Source organism: Neomonachus schauinslandi, chromosome 2, assembly GCF_002201575.2.
Source record: "Neomonachus schauinslandi chromosome 2, ASM220157v2, whole genome shotgun sequence".
Taxonomy (NCBI): Eukaryota; Metazoa; Chordata; class Mammalia; order Carnivora; family Phocidae; genus Neomonachus; species Neomonachus schauinslandi.
Window position 1 is genome coordinate 58792629 of NC_058404.1, and position 20535 is coordinate 58813163.

Below are 20535 nucleotides of genomic sequence, written 5' to 3' on the forward strand. Positions count from 1 at the left end.
CCCCCCCCCCCCTTCTAGAACCCTCAGTTTGTTTCTCAGAGTCCATAGTCTCTCATGGTTCATCTCCTCCTCCAATTTCCCCCCCTTCATTTTTCCCTTCCTGCTATCTTCTTTTTTTTTTAACATATAATGTATTATTTGTTTCAGAGGTACAGGTCTGTGATTCAACAGTCTTAAACAATTCACAGCGCTCAGCAATGCACATACCCTCCCCAATGTCTATCACCCAGCCACCCCATCCCTCCCACCCCCACCATTCCAGCAACCCTCAGTTTGTTTCCTGAGATTAAGAATTCCTCATATCAGTGAGATCATATGATGCATGTCTTTGATTGACTTATTTCGCTCAGCATAATACCCTCCAGTTCCATCCACATCGTTGCAAATGGTAAGATTTCATTCCTTTTGATGGCTGCATAATATTCCATTGTATATATATGTATACCACATCTTCTTTATCCATTCATCTGTCCATGGACATCTTGGCTCTTTCCACAGTTTGGCTACAGTGGACATTGCTGCTATAAACACCGGGGTGCACGTAACCCTTTGGATCACTACATTTGTCTCTTTGGGGTAAATACCCAGTAGTGCAATTGCTGGGTCATATGGTAGCTCTTTTTTCAACTTTTTGAGGAACCTCCATACTGTTTTCCAGAGTGGCTGCACCAGTTTGCATTCCCACCAACAGTGTAGGAGGGGTTCCCCTTTCTCCACATCCCCGCCAACATCTGTCATTTCCTGACTTGTTAATTTTAGCCATTCTGACTGGTGTGAGGTAGTATCTCATTGAGGTTTTGATTTGGATTTCCCTGATGCCGGCGATGTTGAGCACTTTTTCATGTGTCTGTTGGCCATTTGGATGTCTTCTTTGGAAAAATGTCTGTTCATGTCTTCTGCCCATTTCTTGATTGGATCATTTGTTCTTTGGGTGTTGAGTTTGATAAGTTCTTTATAGATTTTGGATACTAGCCCTTTATCTGATATGTCATTTGCAAATATCTTCTCCCATCTGTTGGCTGTCTTTTGGTTTTGTTGACTGTTTCTTTTGCTCTGCAAAGCTTTTTATCTTGATGAAGTCCCAACAGTTCATTTTTGCCCTTGCTTTCCTTGCCTTTGGTGATGTTTCTAGAAAGAAGCTGCTGCGGCTGAGGTCGAAGAGGTTGCTGCCTGTGTTCTCCTTTAGGATTTTGATGGACTTCTGTCTCACATTTAGGTCTTTCAACCATTTTGAGTTTATTTTTGTGTGTGATGTAAGGAACTTCCAGCTCTATCACAAAGCTGTCCTCATCAAGACAGTATGGTACTGGCACAAAAACAGACGCATAGATCAATGGAACAGAATAGAGAGCCCAGAAATGGACCCTCCACTCTATGGTCAACTAATCTTCAACAAAGCAGGAAAGAATGTCCAATGGAAAAAAGACAGTCTCTTCAACAAATGGTGTTGAGAACTTCATTATTCTTATTCACAGAAAGCAACCAACTCAGACTTTCTACCCTAGCAACAATTCAATCACCAAGCACCTAGCATGGTATCTGGCCCAAAAGGAGCCTAATAATTACTTGCTGAATGGAATATGCATAGAATTGAGTCTTGAATAAAATACCAAAATTATCAGTTATCTATGAGTAGTAGGATTATGAAAGATTTTCATTTACTACCCTATATTTTAATCATTCACATTTTCTACAACAAACATATTTTGCCTTCATTATTTAAAAGTTTAACTCTTCCCAACTCATTTTTTAAAATAAACTTTATTTTGGACTAATTTTAGATTTACAAAAAGTTGCAGGGGCGCCTGGGTGGCTCAGTTGTTAAGCATCTGCCTTTGGCTCAGGTCATGGTCCCAGGGTCCTGGGATCGAGTCCCACATCGGGCTCCCTGGTCTGCGGGAAGCCTGCTTCTCCCTCTCTACTCTCCCTGCTTGTGTTCCCTCTCTCTCTGTCAAATAAATAAATAAAATCTTAAAAAAAAAAAAAATTATAGATTTACAAAAAGTTGCAAAGACAGTATAAAGAGGTCCCAAATACCTCCCACTCAGTTTCCTCAACTGTTAACATTTTAAATTTCCATAGTACATTTGTCTAAACTAAGAAACTGACAATGGTACATTACTATTAAGTAAACTCCAGACCTTATCTAAATTTTACCAATTTTTCTATTAATGTCCTCTTCCTATTCCAGGTTTCAATCCAGTATATCACAATGTATTTTAACATGTCTCCCTAAACTCCTCTGGCCTATGATAATTTCTCAGTCTTTCCTGATTTTTCATGACCTTGACTGGTTAAGTGTCCTGCAAAATATCCCCCCAGTACAGGTCTATTGTTTCTCTTGTGGTTTTAGTGGAATTATGGGTCTTTGAAAAGAATTATAACAAAGATGAAGTGTCTTTCCTGTCACATTTTAGGGGTAATATCCACATGACATCACTGGTGATATTAACCTTCATTACCTGGTTACAGCAGTGTCTGCCACATTTCTCCACTGCAAAGTTACTATTTTCCCCTTCTTTTCCAATTCTATTCTTTGGAAGTAAGTCACTAAGTCTAGCCCTCCATTAAGAGAGAAAGAGGTAGGAAGTAAGCTCCTCTTCCATGAGGGTGGAATATTTACATAAATTATTTTTTTTTAAAGACTTTATTTATTTATTTGAGAGAGTGAGTGAGAGAGAGAGTGAGAGAGCACATGAGATGGGGGAGGGTCAGAGGGAGAAGCAGACTCCCTGCTGAGCAGGGAGGCCAATGCGGGACTCCAGGATCATGACCTGAGCCGAAGGCAGTCGCTTAACCAACTGAGCCACCCAGGAGCCCTATTTACATAAATTATTTGGAATTCTTCTACAAGGGAGACTTGTCTCTTTTCCTCCATTTATTTATTCATTCGATCATTTATATCAATGTCTATCATTTACATCATATTTACATGCTCATTTATATTTATTTTATACTTTAGTTACAATCCAATTGTGCACTATTTATTTTGTTGCTCAAATTGTTCCAGTTTTGGCTATTTGGAGCTCTTTCAGGCTAGTTCCTGTGTTCCTTGGACAATCCCTCATCCTTCTGTTTTTGTTTTTTGGTTTTTTTGACACTTCCTTACTTCTCCTACTACACATAATCTGGGCTCATCTTGTATATTCCCTGCCCAGTTCTACAATCAGCATCTCTCCAGAGAAATCCATTACTAAGTCCTAGAGTTAACCATTTAAGACTTTTGTGAACCCAGGATAATCTACCTGAATGTTATGATGTAATCTGAAAGCTGCACAAAGTGTAAATAATTTTAAACTTTGAGCACCCAAGCCAAAATTGCCACAAATGACCCTCATACATAATAGCAACACTTTCACCCTTTCTTTTTAAAAAGCTATCTTATTTTGTTTCAAAAGCTGAGCTGAGTTGGGTGGGTAGAATAGATATTTTGCATTCATTTTTCAGATAAGAAAACTGAGAAATAGAAGTGATGACAATGAGTAATGTCAGGGAGCCAGATATTGATAGAGGCAATATCTTCTATCCTGTGCCTTCTTCCTCTCAGACCACACCACCACTGTGGTGGGCCCCTCTGCAATACAGCTGTAACAATATAGGTACATTCATAGTTCCTGCTACTCCACTGAATATCCTACTGTAGGCTTCCTACGTGTCCAGTTAAACCAAAACTTTTCTCTATATAGCCATATTAATTCAATAAATAAAAAAGGAAAAAATACTCCTAAAAATCATAAAAGATGATTGGCAAATATGTTAAAATAGACTTTTTTTTATAAAACAGCAACTTCTAATGAGCTTCTGCTATGTGCATGCCAGTATATTGGGCATTGTAAGAAGGGAGGATAAAATAAACAGCATATGTGGCTGTCCATGATATACTAACATCCCGTCCTCACAAAGTTTAGAAATAAGGAAAATAAGATTGCTTATCAAGAGTTAAAATATGTAATCAATACATAATGGATCACTCTAAAACTATGTAGGCAGAAAAATAAACGACATACAAGCCAACAAGATTTACTGGGATAATTATACTGAAAGTACAGCTTAATGTAGGAGGAGGGCAGGTTATAAAGAAAAAGGCAAGTAAGGAAAGTCAAGTAAGCAAACACAGTAAAAGCAATACAATTAACTACATAGGAGGGGCCCCTAGCCCAAACCTGAGAAGTCTGGTAAGGTTTTCCAGAGGGAGTGAGGTCTAACGTGAGAAGCAAAGTACAAGTAATAATTGGTATATGGGCAAAGGAAACATGTTCAAAGACCTGGAGATATGACAGCTGGGCACAAGCCCAACCCTAACATTTACAAGGCCCAGACCAAGAGTACAAAGGAAGACCCATTTGCCATGTGATTAAATATTTAAAAGTTATAAAGCAAGTCAACAAACTATTAAAGAAATATATTCTCTCCTCCTACATTAACAAATACACCTTATAATTCCTTGTAAGTTTCAGCTCAGTTTTACAGATCTATAGCCAAGCTGGTGACAATTTGGAAAACACTGCAAAGCATGAAGAAAATTAAAAGCACCCAAATTCCATCACCAAGAGTAAAATCATTATTTTGGTGTATTTCCCTCCAAAGTTGTGTGCACATGTACGTATAATATTTTAAGGGACGCCTGGTTGGCTCAGTCGGTTGGGTATCTGCCTTCGGCTCAGGTCATGATGCCCCGCATCAGGCTCCGTGCTCTGCGGGAAGCCTGCTTCTCCCTCTCCCTCTCCTTCTGCCTGCCTGTCTGCCTACTTCTGATCTCTCTCTCTGTCAAATGAATAAATCTTAAAAAACAATATTTTAAGAAAAATGACTTCACATTATATATATATAAAGATTCTGCCCTTTTAATATAAGCCCTTCCACTCTTAAAGCTTATAATACAAGTTACCTTATTCAGTTACCCAATGTGCATTTTGTAGCTGGCTTATCTTAAAACAGAATTCTAAATGTGGGGTCAAGTGTGTTCTATAGACCCCTGGAGGTCTCCAAGATCTTTTTCAGGGTATTTATAAGGCTGAAACTGTTTATAATAATACCTGCATTATTAAATGATATATATGTATCAGTTTCCTACTGCTAATGTAACAAATTACCACAAACTTTGTGGTTTAAAAGAAAACAAATTTATTCTCTTACAGTTCTCGAAGTCAGAAGTCTAAAATCAAGGTGTCTGCTGGGCTACACTGCTTCTGGAGGCATCATTAATACATAGTATAGACAATTATTTATGATATTCTGGCAGGATTCATTGATATATTTTAGAGTATTTTGGAGAGATGGACTGTACAGAAGGTTTCAGAAGTCACCAGTGTGTGTGTGTATTTGTTTTTAATTTATTTTTATCTATTTTTTTTTTTTGCTGAGGGTTCGCGATACATTAGATAGCAGTGATTTTAGAATTATCTTTTGGAAAAAAAAAAGAATTAATTATCTTTTGGAATTATAACAGAGCTATTTATTTACATTCAGCCAGTTTTCCTTAGGAAATTAAAGAGCCTAACAAAGCCTAAGACTGAATAGAAGCCATTAGAAGGCCTCTTAATGAAAAGTGGAGGTTAGGTGTCCTTTGTGAAAATATTTTATATCTGCCAGAAGATAGAATCCAATAGCCAATGGGAAAGGAACACAGAAGAAAACAGAAATAGCTACCATACACTGAGTCCTTACCATGAGTTAGTTACTGTGCTAAAGATTCTATATACATTATTTATGTATTAAAGTCTCTACACACACTTAATTCTCAAAGCAATCATTTAGTGAGTACTACTACTATTTTTTTTTTTTAAATATTTTATTTATTTATTTGAGAGAGAGAGAATGAGAGACAGAGAGCATGAGAGGAAGGAGGGTCAGAGGGAGAAGCAGACTCCCCGCTGAGCAGGGAGCCTGATGCGGGACTCGATCCCAGGACTCCAGGATCATGACCTGAGCCGAAGGCAGTCGCTTAACCAACTGAGCCACCCAGGCGCCCACTACTACTCTTTAAAGAGGAAAAAAACAAAGGCATAGAGAAGCTAAGTGACTTGCGGAGGTAGTAACTGGCAGAGCCAGGATGTAAATTCAGGTCTACAATTTAAAAGCCACTAAACATAACAGATCTTCATTCAACACATATGCCAAAACGCTATCAGTACTTTCCAGTGATTAACTCCTTATTTTTGTTGGTATACTAAAAAGATACAGGGGCGCCTGGGTGGCTCAGTTGGTTAAGGACTGCCTTCAGCTCAGGTCATGATCCCAGGGCCCTGGATCGAGCCCCGCATTGGGCTCCCTGCTCAGCGGGGAGCCTGCTTCTCCCTCTTCTGCTCCCGCTGCTTGTGCTCTCTCTCTCTCTCTGTCAAATAAGTAAATAAAATCTTAAAAAAAAAAAAAAAAAGACACGGAGTCATGAAAGAATATTTAATACACAACTAACTGCTTGTCCTACTGGCCACTTAAATGCTCCCCAGATATTAAGCAGACACAGAAACAAGCTCTTCCCTCTGACATCTGCATCTGCCCTAGGCCATGAGGGTAGATCTAATCTGAGGCCCCCATTTCTTCTAGGATGTTACCCTTCCAATCGCTGTTAACAGGACCATATCAGCTATGCTGAAAGAAAGGATATCACTATCTTACAAAAGAACATTTACCCTCTCACAACATAATACATTTTCCTATTGCTGGGACTTCATGTATTATCTCCCCTTCTAGAACACTCTGCAGTTCTAAAGGGGTATCAAAATAATATCCTTTTTCTTCGAAGTGTAATATCTAAAATCTGTACCACCCAATTTAACACTTACATAGTTCACTGTCAACTGCTGTTCCACATTTTGTACCTTCAACTAGACTACCTTCAAGGACAGAATCTATATGGAAAACACCAACGGTTGCTTACCCTACAGTACTCCAATTTCTTCCTTGCTAACAGAATTTTAATTTTGTTTGATTGGTATTGTGCCTAATTTTAAGGAACAAATTATGATTCTTCTAACCAGTCAGTAATCCCATTCCTCTTCGTCAGTGATCAGTGTAGGTATGGGCATATGACCCAATTCTAGCCAGTGATAGAAGAAAAAGTCTACTGATACTGTTCTAGGAAAAGTATCTTCTCTGGTGAGAAAAAGAGCAACAAAAAATCCTTTTTTGTATTTCTTCATTGGTACTCTCTCCTATTGAAAACCACAAATAAAGACATCATCAACACTTGATGGCAGTGTGGAAAGAAGGAAATAGTTAGGTCCTCCTAGGGGTTTTACTTCCTTGAGTTAATCCTGTATCCCAGGTAAAGGGCCAAGAAACTACTTAAACACAGAAAAATGGGTAGACTATTAAATGTCACCTGATATGAATATTTGTGTTTATCTGGTTTATAACCTCATAATTAAAATTAGGAAAAAATACAGTGATGAAGAGAGCAAATAATTAATAATAGCAAAATACTATATTTTCTTTCTGTATTTATTTATTTTTTTAAATCAAAGAATATCCAAAACTGCCAGGGAGTATACAAGGCAGTAAGAATTTAAAGTGCCAAGATTCTGAAAAAAAGTGAAGCAGGTAAACTCAACAGTCTCAACCACTTTTTGCCCTTGAGCCTTTTCTTAATTCATAAGTATAGAGACTGAGAACCCCAGCAGAAAGTGAAAGGGGGAGCTTTTCGCAATCTTATGCAGTCGAGGAGACAAGATCTGAAGTTCAGAATCACCAATGTGGACTTGAATGGCCCAATATCCTGGAGAAAAGAGACAGAACAGAACATTCTATGATACTTTTCCCCTAAAAATATTTATGGTTCCTAAATTTTAAGAGCAAGAGGCTGAGAAACTAAGCAAAAAGTGGTTAAGAGGGGCGCCTGGGTGGCTCAGTCGTTAAGCGTCTGCCTTCGGCTCAGGTCATGATCCCAGGGTCTTGGAATCGAGCCCCACATCGGGCTCCCTGCTCAGCGGGAAGCCTGCTTCTCCCTCTCCCACTCCCCCTGCTTGTGTTCCCTCTCTCGCTGTGTCTCTCTCTGTCAAATAAATAGTAAAATATTTTTTTAAAAAAAAGTGGTTAAGAGACTAAATTGATAAGCAAAGCTGTCCGTAGTCTCAAAATGCAGGGAGATAAAAACTAAATTTCAGCACCCAACAAAGAGAAGGAGTCTTAGTAAACACACAGCTTTCTACTAAAATCCTCAAGGGCTATGTCCTAAAAATAAAGTAAGTCAAAATATAGACTAACTCTTAGAAAGTCTGAAACCATGCTGCAAATTCTCTTGATCTTTAATGGGATCAATGTAATTTGCTCCTAGACTACCTGTCTACCAAGAAAAAAATTAAATATGCTATGGTGAAAATATCATCATCCAGAGTATCTATAATTTTTTGTACACAATATCCAGCATTCAATCAAAAATTACAAAACATACCTGAAGTCAAGGTCAAAAGACTGGAAAAAACAAAAGAAAAAACAGGCAACACATACAGACTCACAGGTTTGTATAAGAATATTCAGGTATGGACTTTAAACAAGTGATTAATATGTTCAAAAAAACCAGAGAATTTCTCCCAGAATATAGCAATTTATAGGAAATTAATCAAATGGAAATTTGATGGCTGAGAAATAACTGAAATTCAAAACTTGATAGAAAACAATGAGATACCACTACACATCTGTTGTTACAGCTAAAATCCAAACTACTGACAACATCAAATGTGACATATATGTGGAGCAACAGGAACTCTCTTATTCACTGTTGGTGGGAATGCAAATGGTACAATCACTTTAAAAGACAATTTGGCAGTTTCTTATAAACTAAACATACTCTTACCATATGAGCCAGCTACTACATTCCTTGGTATTTACCCAAAATGAGTTAAAATATCCAAATGAAAAGGAAAAAAAGATTAAAAAAAAAAACAACAAAAAACAGAGAAGTACATAAGAAACACAAGGATCTCAGAGAAAAGATCTAACACATGTAATTGGAGTCCTAAAAGGAGAGGGGAGAGAGAATGGCAGAAACAACACTTGAGGATTCACCAGTCAAAATTATCCAAAGATTAAAACAAAAAAGAAAAATCAAGTCACAATTCAGGAGGCTCTAATAACCCTAGCCAGGATAAATACAAAGAAAACCACACTTAGGCAACCCTCGTTAAGTTTCTAAAAACCAAACCAAAAACAAAGAAAAACAGACAAAAGGGGAAAAAATAAGACTGATAGCTGACTTTTCAACAAAAATAATGGAAAGCAAATGACACAAGAATTGTATCTTTAAAGAGTTCAAAGAAAATGACTATAGGGAATGCCTGGGTGGCGCAGTCAGTTAAGCATCTGCCTTCAGCTCAGGTCATGATCCCAGGGTCCTGGGATCAAGCTCCACATCGGGCTTCCTGCTCTGCAGGGAGCCTCCCTCTCCCTCTGCCTGCCACTCCCCCCGCTTGGATAGTGTGCTCTCTCTGTGTCAAATAAATAAAATCTTAAAAAGAAAAGAAAAAAACAAGAAAATGACTATAGACCTAGAAATATATAACTACAAATATATCCTATAAAAATAAAAGGGAAACAAAAACTTTTACAAACACTGAGTGAACTTACTGTTAGTAGTCAGTAATGAAAGGAAATACTAATGAGAGTTGTTCAGGCAGAAAGATAACTAACCCAGACAGAAACATGAAAATGCAGTATAGAATGAAGAGCAATAGAAAAAGTAAAGATGCAGCTAAATCTAAATAGACACTGACGGAGTGCCTGGGTGGCTCAGTCCATAGAGCGTATGCCTTTGGCTCAGGTTATGATCCCAGGGTCCTGGGATGGGGCCGTGTTGGGCTCCCTGCTCAGTGGGGAGTCTGCTTCTCCCTCTCTCTCTGTCCCTCCCCCCTGGTTGTGTGCAAAGGGTCTCTCTCTTTCAAATAAAATCTTAAAAAATAAATAAATAGACACGGACATAAAACAACAATAATGTCTTGTGAATATAAAATATATGCAGAATTAAAACAGACAACAACAACAGCACAAAAAGTGGAAGGGAGATAAAATGAGGTAAAATATCCTAAGGTCCTTGCCTTTTCCATGGAGTGGTAAAAGTACTCTTTTATAGAACTAAAAAGTCAAGAGTGCATGTTACAATCTATAGAGTAATGCACCAAACAAAATATAAGACAGTGTGTAACTAACAAAGTACTGAGAAGAATAGAAATAGAGAAAAAGAACAGCCATGACAAACAGAAAACAAATATAAAAACAGCAGATTTGAACTCAAATATATCAGTGATAACATTAAATGTAAATGGACTATATAACATGGTCTACAAGTCAATAAAAGACCAATGTGAAAAGCAAAACTCAAAATATATGCTGGCTTTTGGCATAAAGAGAGGAAAAATATTTCAATACAACAGAGCATAAAATCCAGAAACAGATCTACAGAAATATATCCACCTGATAGATGATAAAGATGTCACTGCAGTACACAGGAGAATGGAAGGTTTTTTCAATAAATGGTGCTGGATCAACTAGTTATCCAAATGGGAAAAAAATTGAATCTAAATCTTTAATTTACATCACATATAAAAATTAGATGCAAGGTAGATTATAAATCTAAATGTGAAAGACACAAAAAATAAAACTTCTAGAAGAAAATCAGCTAATTTCTTCATGACCTTGAGGTATGGGAAGAGATCTTAAGCAGAACACAAAAAAGACAAAAATAAAGGAAAAGATTAACTGGATTTCATTAAAATTGATGGCATCTTCACCAAAAGATTCCATTAAGAAGTAAAAAGACATCGGGCGCCTGGGTGGCTCAGTTGGTTAAGTGACTGCCTTCGGCTCAGGTCATGATCCTGGAGTCCTGGGATCGAGTCCCGCATCAGGCTCCCTGCTCGGCAGGGAGTCTGCTTCTCCCTCTGACCCTCCTCCCTCTCATGCTCTCTGTCTCTCATTCTCTCTCTCTCAAATAAATAAATAAAATCTTAAAAAAAAAAAAAGTAAAAAGGCATACCAGAGCAAGAAAAGACATTTGCAATACATATATCTGATAAAGGACTCTTAATCAGAATGCATAAAGAACTCATAAAATAGGCAAAAAGCCTGAACAGGCAATTCAAAAGAGGCAATCTAAAAGCCAATAAACATGCAAAAAGATATTTAAACTCATAAGCCTTCAGACAAATGTAAAATAAAACCAAAATGTGAGAATACTGCACCCACACTAGAATAGCCAAAATTTTTAAAACAGAAAATATCAAGTATTGGTGAAGATGTGGAGGAATTAGAACGCTCACACACTGCTGGTATAATAAACATGCTATAACTACTCTGAAACTATCTTTGACAGGAGCTGGTACTACTGAGATCCACATACCCTATCAACTAAGAATTCCATTCCAAGGTATAAACCCCACAGAATTGTATATATAATGTGCACTAAAATACAGGTACATGAAAATTCATAAGCGTTATTAGTGGTAGCCAAAATCTGAAAGAAAAAAAAAAAAACTAAACATCCACCAACAATATATGATGAATAGAACAGAAAAACTGCAGCATATTTACACAATGAGATACTACATGGCAATGAAAATAATTACTGCTATATTCAGCAACATAAATGAATCTCAAAACATAAATGACACCAGACACAAAAGAGTATAAATAGTATAATTCTATTTATATAAAGTTTAAATACCTGTAAACTAATCGATAGAAGTCAAAATAATAGTTACCTTTGAAACTGGAAGGGGGAACAAGGGAGAATTCTGAAGGAACAGGTAATGTTTTATTTTTCGATTGAGGGATAATTACATGCGTGTTTTCACTTTGTACAATTTCTACACATATGATCTGCTGATTGTTATGATGGCTAATTTTATATGTCAACTTCACTGATCAAAGGGATACCCAGATGGCTGATAAAACATTTACAGGTGTGTCTGTGAGGGTCTTTCCAGAAGAGATTAGCATTGGACTCAGTACACTTAAAAAAGGTGACCTAACTGATGGCAAGTGGGCATCATCCAATCAGTTGAGGATCTGAATAGAACAGAAGGCAGAGGAAAGGTGAAACTGCTCTTTGCTGGACATGGAACATCTATCTTCTTCTGCCTTCCGACATTAGCACTTCTAGATCTGTGGCCTTGAGACTTACACCCCTGGCTACCCTGGTTCTCAGGCCTCTGGGTTTGGACTAGAACTATACCACCAGCTTTCCTGAGTTTCCAATTTCCAGATGACAAATTGTAGGACTCAGCCTCCACAATCATGTGAGGCAATCCTTCATAATAAATCTCTTTCTGACCATGAGAGACGACGGACTCTGAAAAACAAACTGAGGGTTCTAGAGGGGAGGGGGGTGGGAGGATGGGTTAGCCTGGTGATGGGTATTAAAGAGGGCACGTTCTGCATGGAGCACTGGGTGTTATGCACAAACAATGAATCATGGAACACCACATCAAAAAAAAAATCTCTTTCTGGATATCTATGTATATACTATTCGGTTCTATTTCTCTGAGGATCCCAATTATAGTTGTATACATCTCCATATCATGTTATATTTAAATTTTTAAGTTTACCCACATACAAAGTTTTCTTTTGGGGTAATGAAAATGTTTTGCAACTAGATAAAAATGGTAGTTGCACAATATTGTGAATGCGCTAAATGCCACTGAACACCTTAAAACAGTTGTTTATATGAATCAACTCAATTAAAAAAGTTACCCAAAAACTCAACCTCAACAATGTATAATTTATTAGTAGACATTAATTACCACAAATATTAAAAGTTGTAATGCCAAACTTACCAACTGCTGTGTCACCATCTAACAAATTGTCATCTTCAGAAGTCTGAAAGTCCATAATAACACCTGCTCCATCTAAAAGCTCCTCATCACTACTTGCACTTGTTATACTGTTGTAGCTGTTTCTATAGTATCCTCTATGGAACAGCTGCTCAGACTCCATTTAGCTGTCTGACTATCTGAAAAAAAGAAGAAAAAATGGTTTCAACATTTTCCCAACATCTAATAAAAATCACCTAGTTTAATAGGACAAAATGAAACTTCTGATTCCTATATTTAAAAAAATTACTGAGGTCATTCACTATAACAATAGCTAACTATGTCTATTGGGATGATTTAATAATTCTATTCTCACTATACAGCTACAAAAAGGAATGAATTTCTTCAGGTAGTGGCATAAAACAATCTGCAAGATCAATTGTTAAGTTAAAAAAGTACAAAGAAGAGGTGCCTGGGTGGCTCAGTTGGTTAAGCATCTGCCTTCAGCTCAGGTCATGATCCCAGGGTCCAGGGATCAAGCCCTGCATCACGCTCCCTGCTCAGCGGGGAGTCTGCCTCTCCCACTCCCTCTGCCCCTCCCCCTGCTCCTGCTCTCTCTCTCTCTCTCTCTCTCTCTGTCTCAAAAAATAAATAAAATCTTTAAAAAAAATAAAAATTAAAAAAAAATTAAAAGTACGAAGAAGTGGGGGACCTGGGTGGCTCAGTCGGTTAAGCATCCAACTCATGATTTGGGCTCAGGTCATGATCTCAAAGATCGTGAGACTGAGCAGGCACTGGGCTCCACGCACAGCAGGGAGTCTGCTTGGGATTCTCTCTCCTTCTCCCTGTGCCCCTCCCCCTACCTGCATGACCTGGAGCATGTGAAGCACCCTCTCTCTCTAATAATAAATCTTTTTTTTTTTAAAGTACATAGAAGTGTTTAAGGTATACTACAATATATGTGGGGGTTTCTTACCCCAAAAAAGTGGGGGGGTGGAGGAGGACAGGAAGAAATACAGTGTATAATTGCTTGTGTACATATAGACTATCTCTGGAGGGATTTCCAAGAACATTGCCTACAGGAGAAAAGAACAAAATGGCTGAAGTACCAAGTCCAAAAGGGAGACTCTTTTGTCCCTTTTGAGTATTTTACCAGATGCAAGTACTAATTTTAAAATGCTGTAATTTAAATTTTTTTAATATGAATTTCATTCTTTCATTATTTTAAAATTTAAATCTTCAGAGTCCATTGTCAAATATGAGCCATGGAAAATATGCTAATAAGTAACAATTTTCATTTTTTCAAAGCAGATAATACCAAAAAATGCTTGTTTCATTGTTCTTACTCTCTATGCGTTAAAAACAATATTACTCCTAAATAGTTTGATTTTTTTAAATACATCTTACTTGCTTAACATCTAAATGAGAGTTCAAGATATTAGCAATAGACTTGAAAGGTTCATGTGTAGGACTTGAAAAATACAATCAAAAGCAGTCAAACCAGTAAGCCTTGTAAAACAAGAATTTAATATGTCATAATAAGTACATATGAAAATAAAAGGTAATGCCACTAAGCATACTCCAATTCTAGTGCTGAATTCTATACTGAAGACTTTTTTAAGACAATCTCCTATTCTCAGTAAACTGTCCTTTTGCACAGGGAAAAATAACCTCAAAGAGCTATAACAAAAATTATTTATAAAGATTTTACACTTCTTTTTAGAAAAATAAAATATTGCCAAAAACTATTTTTAACAGATTTATTATCACAAATTTCCTAACTTAAGGACTACTTTAGAGAAGGTAAAGTTTTGAATACTCCTTGAGAGCATGTCTCTATTCTCAGCATCTGGCACAGTGACTGGTACATAATATATGAATAGTAAACATCAAAACATCAAATTGTTATTCAGTCAATAAGGTAAAAAAGAGAAATGTATTCAATTTTCAATAAACAAATGCTCTCTACAACAGTATTAATCTGGTCTTGGGAGAATAACCAAAAACTAGCACATAGATTACAAAGAAAAACTTAACCGCTTTGCATTATTGCATCATTAATGTTTTATGGTTACCTCTACCAAAGACAGCCCATTATAACTTACTAAGATTTGTTAGAATGTACTAATTAAAGCAAAAGTTTTATATTTAAGATAAATGTTAAAATAGAATAGTATGAAAATAACTGTTCATGCTAAGAACTTTGTAGTGTCCATAGAGGCAATCAAATTAAATATTGTGGCTCTTGAGTAAATACCCAAAAGCCTTTTATTATTTTTTATTGTTATGTTAATCACCATACATTACATCATGAGTTTTAGCCCAAAAGCCTTTTATTTTATTTTTTATTGTTATGTTAATCACCATACATTACATCATTAGTTTTAGCCCAAAAGCCTTTTAAAAAAATAAGCATGAATAGGGGTGCCTGGGTGGCTCATTCAGCAAGCATCTACCTTTGGCTCAGGTCATGATCCCAGGGTCCCTGGAATCAAGCCCCGAATCAAGCCTGCTTCTCCCTCTCCCTCTGCCTGCCACTCCCCTTGCTTATGCTCTCTTTCTCTGTCAAATAAATAAATAAAATCTTTAAAAAATAAATAAGTGGGGCGCCTGGGTGGCTCAGTCATTAAGCGTCTGCCTTCGGCTCGGGTCATGATCCCGGGGTCCTGGGATCGAGCCCCGCATCGGGCTCCTCGCTCTGCGGGAAGCCTGCTTCTCCCTCTCACACTCCCCTTGCTTGTGTTCCCTCTCTCGCTGTCTCTCTCTCTGTCAAATAAATAAATAAAAATCTTTAAAAAAAAAAAAGGTCCCTAAACTATTAAAATAAATAAATAAATAAATAAATAAATAAATAAGCATGAATAATTCCAAGAATCCTTTTAATTTTGATGTATCAAAGCACGTATGCTAAGATTTTGGGAAGAACACAAACATTCTATTCTTCACTTCTTTACCTCATGATCAGACTAGAAGGGCTTAAGACATGTGATAACACACATCAATGAACATTAGTTGGAGGCTATATATCACTAAGAAATCTCTAAAATAATTACAAATGTCTGTGTACTGGGACCTCAATCAGCAAGTTCCAAGATATCTCCTCCATTTATCCCTAAAAGTGCCTCAAAAACCATTAGCGATAACTGGCAACTTAATTCTTTCAAAAAATGTTTAAAAAACTTAATTTTGGGGTGCCTGAAGGCTCAGTGGGTTAAGCATGGGACTCAGCTCAGGTCATGATCTCAGGATTGGGAGACTGAGCTGGGCGTGGAGCCTACTTACAAGTCTCTCTCTGCCCCTCCCCCACGCACGCATGCCCCTCTCTCTCTCTCTCTCTCTCTCTCTCCCTTTCACCGCCCCCCGGGAAAAAAAAAAAACTTAATTTCACCAATACCTCTGAGACATCTAGCCTCCACACCTTTATAACAAGAGCAACCAACTCTGTTCCAAAAGTCTATTAAACTCAGGCCTGCATGGGTTATTATTTCTATAAATTTAGTAATTTTATTTTTTTTTAAAGATTTTATTTATTTATTTGAGAGAGAGAATGAGATAGAGAGAGCATGAGAGGGGAGAGGGTCAGAGGGAGAAGCAGACTCCCTGCTGAGCAGGGAGCCCGATGTGGGACTCGATCCCAGGACTCCAGGATCACGACCTGAGCTGAAGGCAGTTGCTTAACCAACTGAGCCACCCAGGCGCCCTAAATTTAGTAATTTTAAAAAAACTAGTTTTCTTGGGGCACCTGGGTGGTTCAGATGGTTAAGCATCTGCCTTCAGCTCAGGTCATGATCTCCAGGTCCTGGGATGGAGCCCTACATCGGGCTCCCAGCTCAGCGGGGAGTCTGCTTCTGCCTCTCCCCCTACTTGTGCTCTGTGTCTCTCTCTCTCTCTCTCTCAAATGAATAAATAAAATCTTAGGGAAAAAAAATTATTATTAAAGATTTTTTTTTTTTATTTGAGACAGAGAGAATGAGAGAGAGAGAGCACATGAGAGGGGGGAGGGTCAGAGGGAGAAGCAGGCTCCCTGCCGAGCAGGGAGCCCGATGCAGGACTTGATCCCAGGACTCCAGGATCATGACCTGAGCCGAAAGCAGTCACTTAACCAACTGAGCCACCCAGGCGCCCGGAAAAAAATTATTATTAACCTAGGAACCTATAGAGCTGTACACTGATCACTGTCACTAGCTTTGAAACATGGCTAGTCCAAATTGAGATGTGCTCAAAGGTAAAATACCTACCAGATTTCTAAGGCTTAATACAAAAAAAGAATGTCAGATATTCTGCTAATAATTTTATGTTGATTCCATGTTGAAACAATACTTTATAGATATAGATATATTGAGTTAAATAAAATTAGTCTGTTTTGTCTTTACCTTTTTAATATAGCTAAAAAATTTTAAATTACATGTGGCTCACATGTGCAGCACAAATATTTGTATTGAACAGCACTGCTACACAATATCCAAAATTCTATGGGAGCATAAAGGAAATGCACAGAAGAATTCTAGATACCAGTGATTAATCTTTTTAAGTTCTAAACTCAATTCCCAGGCTTGCTCACAAAAAGCTATTTAAACGATAATATGGCAGCTGAAATTTTGCATATTAAAAAAAATGAAAATACTACAAAGTCATCTTTTCCTCTTTAATTGTCAAAAATATTTTTGAAATCATTTCAAAACATAATAGACACACAGTAGCCTGCAAATGTATTCTTGTAGTTATAAAGACTAGAAATAACCTGTGAAAATCTCCAGGGATAAAGCCTCGTCTACTATAGTAAATTCCTAAATGATCTATGTACAATCACCTTGACCCCCTCTAATCTGATCTCCATACTGCAGCCAGAACTGTCTTTTCCAAAAGCCAGTCTGATCAGTAATCTCTCCCCACTCCATGGATTAAAGTCCTAATCACTTCTCACCAACCTTAGCAGACAAACTCAAACACAGCAGGCAAGACCCTGTGCAGCCTGGCCTCTGCCTAGTTCTCTAGCTTCATTTTGAAGTGTGTACTTCTTGCAGTACTCTAGACTCATTGATCTTCCTCTCAGTCCTACCAGGCTATTTCCTGTCTTATAGCTCCCTTAGCTTGGAACATACCCTCTCTTCTCCATCCAATTAACTTTCCTATGCATTCTTCAGATCTCACATGAACTGTCCACTTATTTAACAAACTCTTAAACAGAGTTTACTATATGTATGACACCATCCTAAACATGACACAAATTAACTCGTTTATAGTTGGATTAAATACAATCACAACCCTAAAGCTTAGGTACTATTATTATACTCATTTAACAGATGAGGAAACTGATGCACAGAGTTTCCCAAAGTCATGGAACTAGTAAGGAAAGCCTCCGTGACTAGGTCAAATTTTCATTGTTAGTCCTTAGATCACTCCTTTATATCACTTACTACAGTTGTAATGTTATACTTATTTATGTGATTACTTAATTAACGTTTTCCCAACTACAATATATATCATGAGGTCTGGCAAGGTGTTAACTTTTGTGCAACACTGCATATTTGATGGTCATTAGCACAGTACCTGGCATATATTAGGTGTTCAATGTTTTTTTTATTAAACTTTTTGAAGTAATTATGATTTCACATGCAGTTGTAATAAATCATACAGAGATATCCTGTGTACCCTTTACTCAGTTTCCACCAAGGGTGATATCTTGCAAAACCACAGAACAGTATCACAATCCAAATACTGACACTGATAGTACACTCAAGATACAGAACATGTCCATCACCACAAGGATCCCTCATGTTGCCCTTTTAAAGTCACACCTACTTTCTTCCAACCCTACCCTTACCCCTGGCAACCCATAATCTATTTTCTATTCCTAGAATTTTGCCCATTTCAAGTATGTTATATAAATGGAATCATACAGTATATTACTTTTTGGGACTAGCTCTTTGCACTCAGCATAATTCTCTGGAGATTCACCCAGGTTGTTGTATGTATCAATAGTTCTTCCTTTTTTATTGCTGAGTAATATTTCATGGTATGGATGTACCATAGTTTAACCATTCATCCACTGAAGAATATCTGGCTCTTTTCTGGGTTTTGGGTATTATGAATCAAGCTGCTATAAATATCCATGTCCAGGTTTTTGTGTGAACTTAAGTCTTCATTTGCTGAGATAGAAGTCAAGGAGTGCAATAACTGGGTCATATGGTAATTGCGTGTTTGGTTTTTTATGGAACTGCCAGTTTTACATTCCCACCAACAATAAATATATGGGTTTCCGGTTTCTTCACATCCTTACCAGCACTTCCCACTGTCACCATTTCTTTTAAAGATTTTATTTATTTGAGAGAGACAGAGAGCACGTGCGAGAGGGAGCATGAGGTGGAGGCGGGGGGGGGGCAAAGGGAGAGGGAGAAGCGGACTCCCCACTGAGCAAGGAGTCCAACTCGGGGCTCAATTCACGACCTGAGCCGAAGGCAGATGTTAAGTGGCTGAGCCACCCAAGTGCCCCATCACCATCTTTTATTTTAGCCAGTCTGATAGGTGTGTAGTGATAGTTCGTTGTAGTTTTAGTTTGCATTTCCCTAATGGCTAATCACGTTGAACATCTTTTTATGTGCTTATTTGCTATCTGCCTAATATCCTCTTTAGTGAAATGACTATTCATATATTTTGCCCATTTTCTAATTGGATTGCTTTTTTACTGCTAAGTTTTATACTTTAGAATATATATTCTAGATGCTAGTCCTTTGTCAGATATGTTGTTTGCAAATATTTTCTCCCACTCTGTAGCTTGACTTTATTCTTTTTTTTTAAGTAATCTCTATACCCAACGTGGGGCTCAAACTCACAACCTTGAGATCAAGAGTTGCATGCTCCACCAGCTGAGCCAGCCAGGTGCCCTTGACTTTCTTTTTTTTTTTGACAGGGTCTATCACAGAGCAAAAAGATTTAATTTTGATGAAGTTCAGTTTATCAATTTTTCCTTTATGGATTATGCTTTTGGTGTTATCTAAAAAATCTACCTCCCAAAGATTTTCTTCTCAATTTTTTATAGTTTTATATTTTATTTGTAAGTCCATGATCCATTTGGCATGAGTTTTTGTATAAGGTGTTAAGACATAGGTTGAAATTTGTTTTGTTTTGTTTTGTTTGATGTTTGGATGTCCAATTGTTCCAGCAGCATTTGCTGAAAAAAGTTATTTTTCTCTCACTGATTTTTTTTTTTTGCCTTTGTCAAAATTTAGTCGGGCATATTTGTGTATGTCATTTTCACAGTTCTGTGTTCTGTTCCACTGATCTATGTGTCTATACCTACAGCAATACCATACTCTCAATTACTCTAGCTCTGAAATAAGCCTTGAAATTGGATAGATTAATTTGTCACACTTTATTCTTATTTTTTAAAATTGCTTTAGCTGTTCTAGTTTCTTTGCCTTTCCAAATAAATTTTATAATCTTATCTAGATCTACAAAATCTTGCTGGGGCAGTTAATATTTATACCATGAATAAATAACAAATGCATAACAAACAAATGGCACATCTCTACTTGGATGCTATATACAAACTCTAATTCAACAAAACTGAAGCTGAATAAATATTTGCCCCAAACTTGCTTGTCCTCCTGCACTCCCTATCTCAGCTTACAGGACCATCATCTCCCTCATAGCCAAGATTAGTTTTCAGAATCACCTATTAATTTATTTGACAACCATTTACTCAGTACCCATCACGTACCAGGCACAAAGCCAGGTACTGGGGTAATGAGTAAAATATGGTCCCTATTCCCAAAGCAGTGAAGGTAAAAGA

General features: G+C 37.4%; 1 protein-coding gene across 1 annotated transcript in view; it reads right to left on the bottom strand.

Annotated features, from left to right (window-relative positions):
- The window catches only part of CLCN3 (chloride voltage-gated channel 3), a 92344-nt gene that overhangs the window by 66997 nt on the left and 4812 nt on the right, over positions 1-20535 (bottom strand). The window contains 1 exon segment of the mRNA XM_021699008.2: positions 12768-12943. Coding sequence (XP_021554683.1) covers positions 12768-12927 — 160 coding nt within the window. The 5' untranslated portion in view covers positions 12928-12943.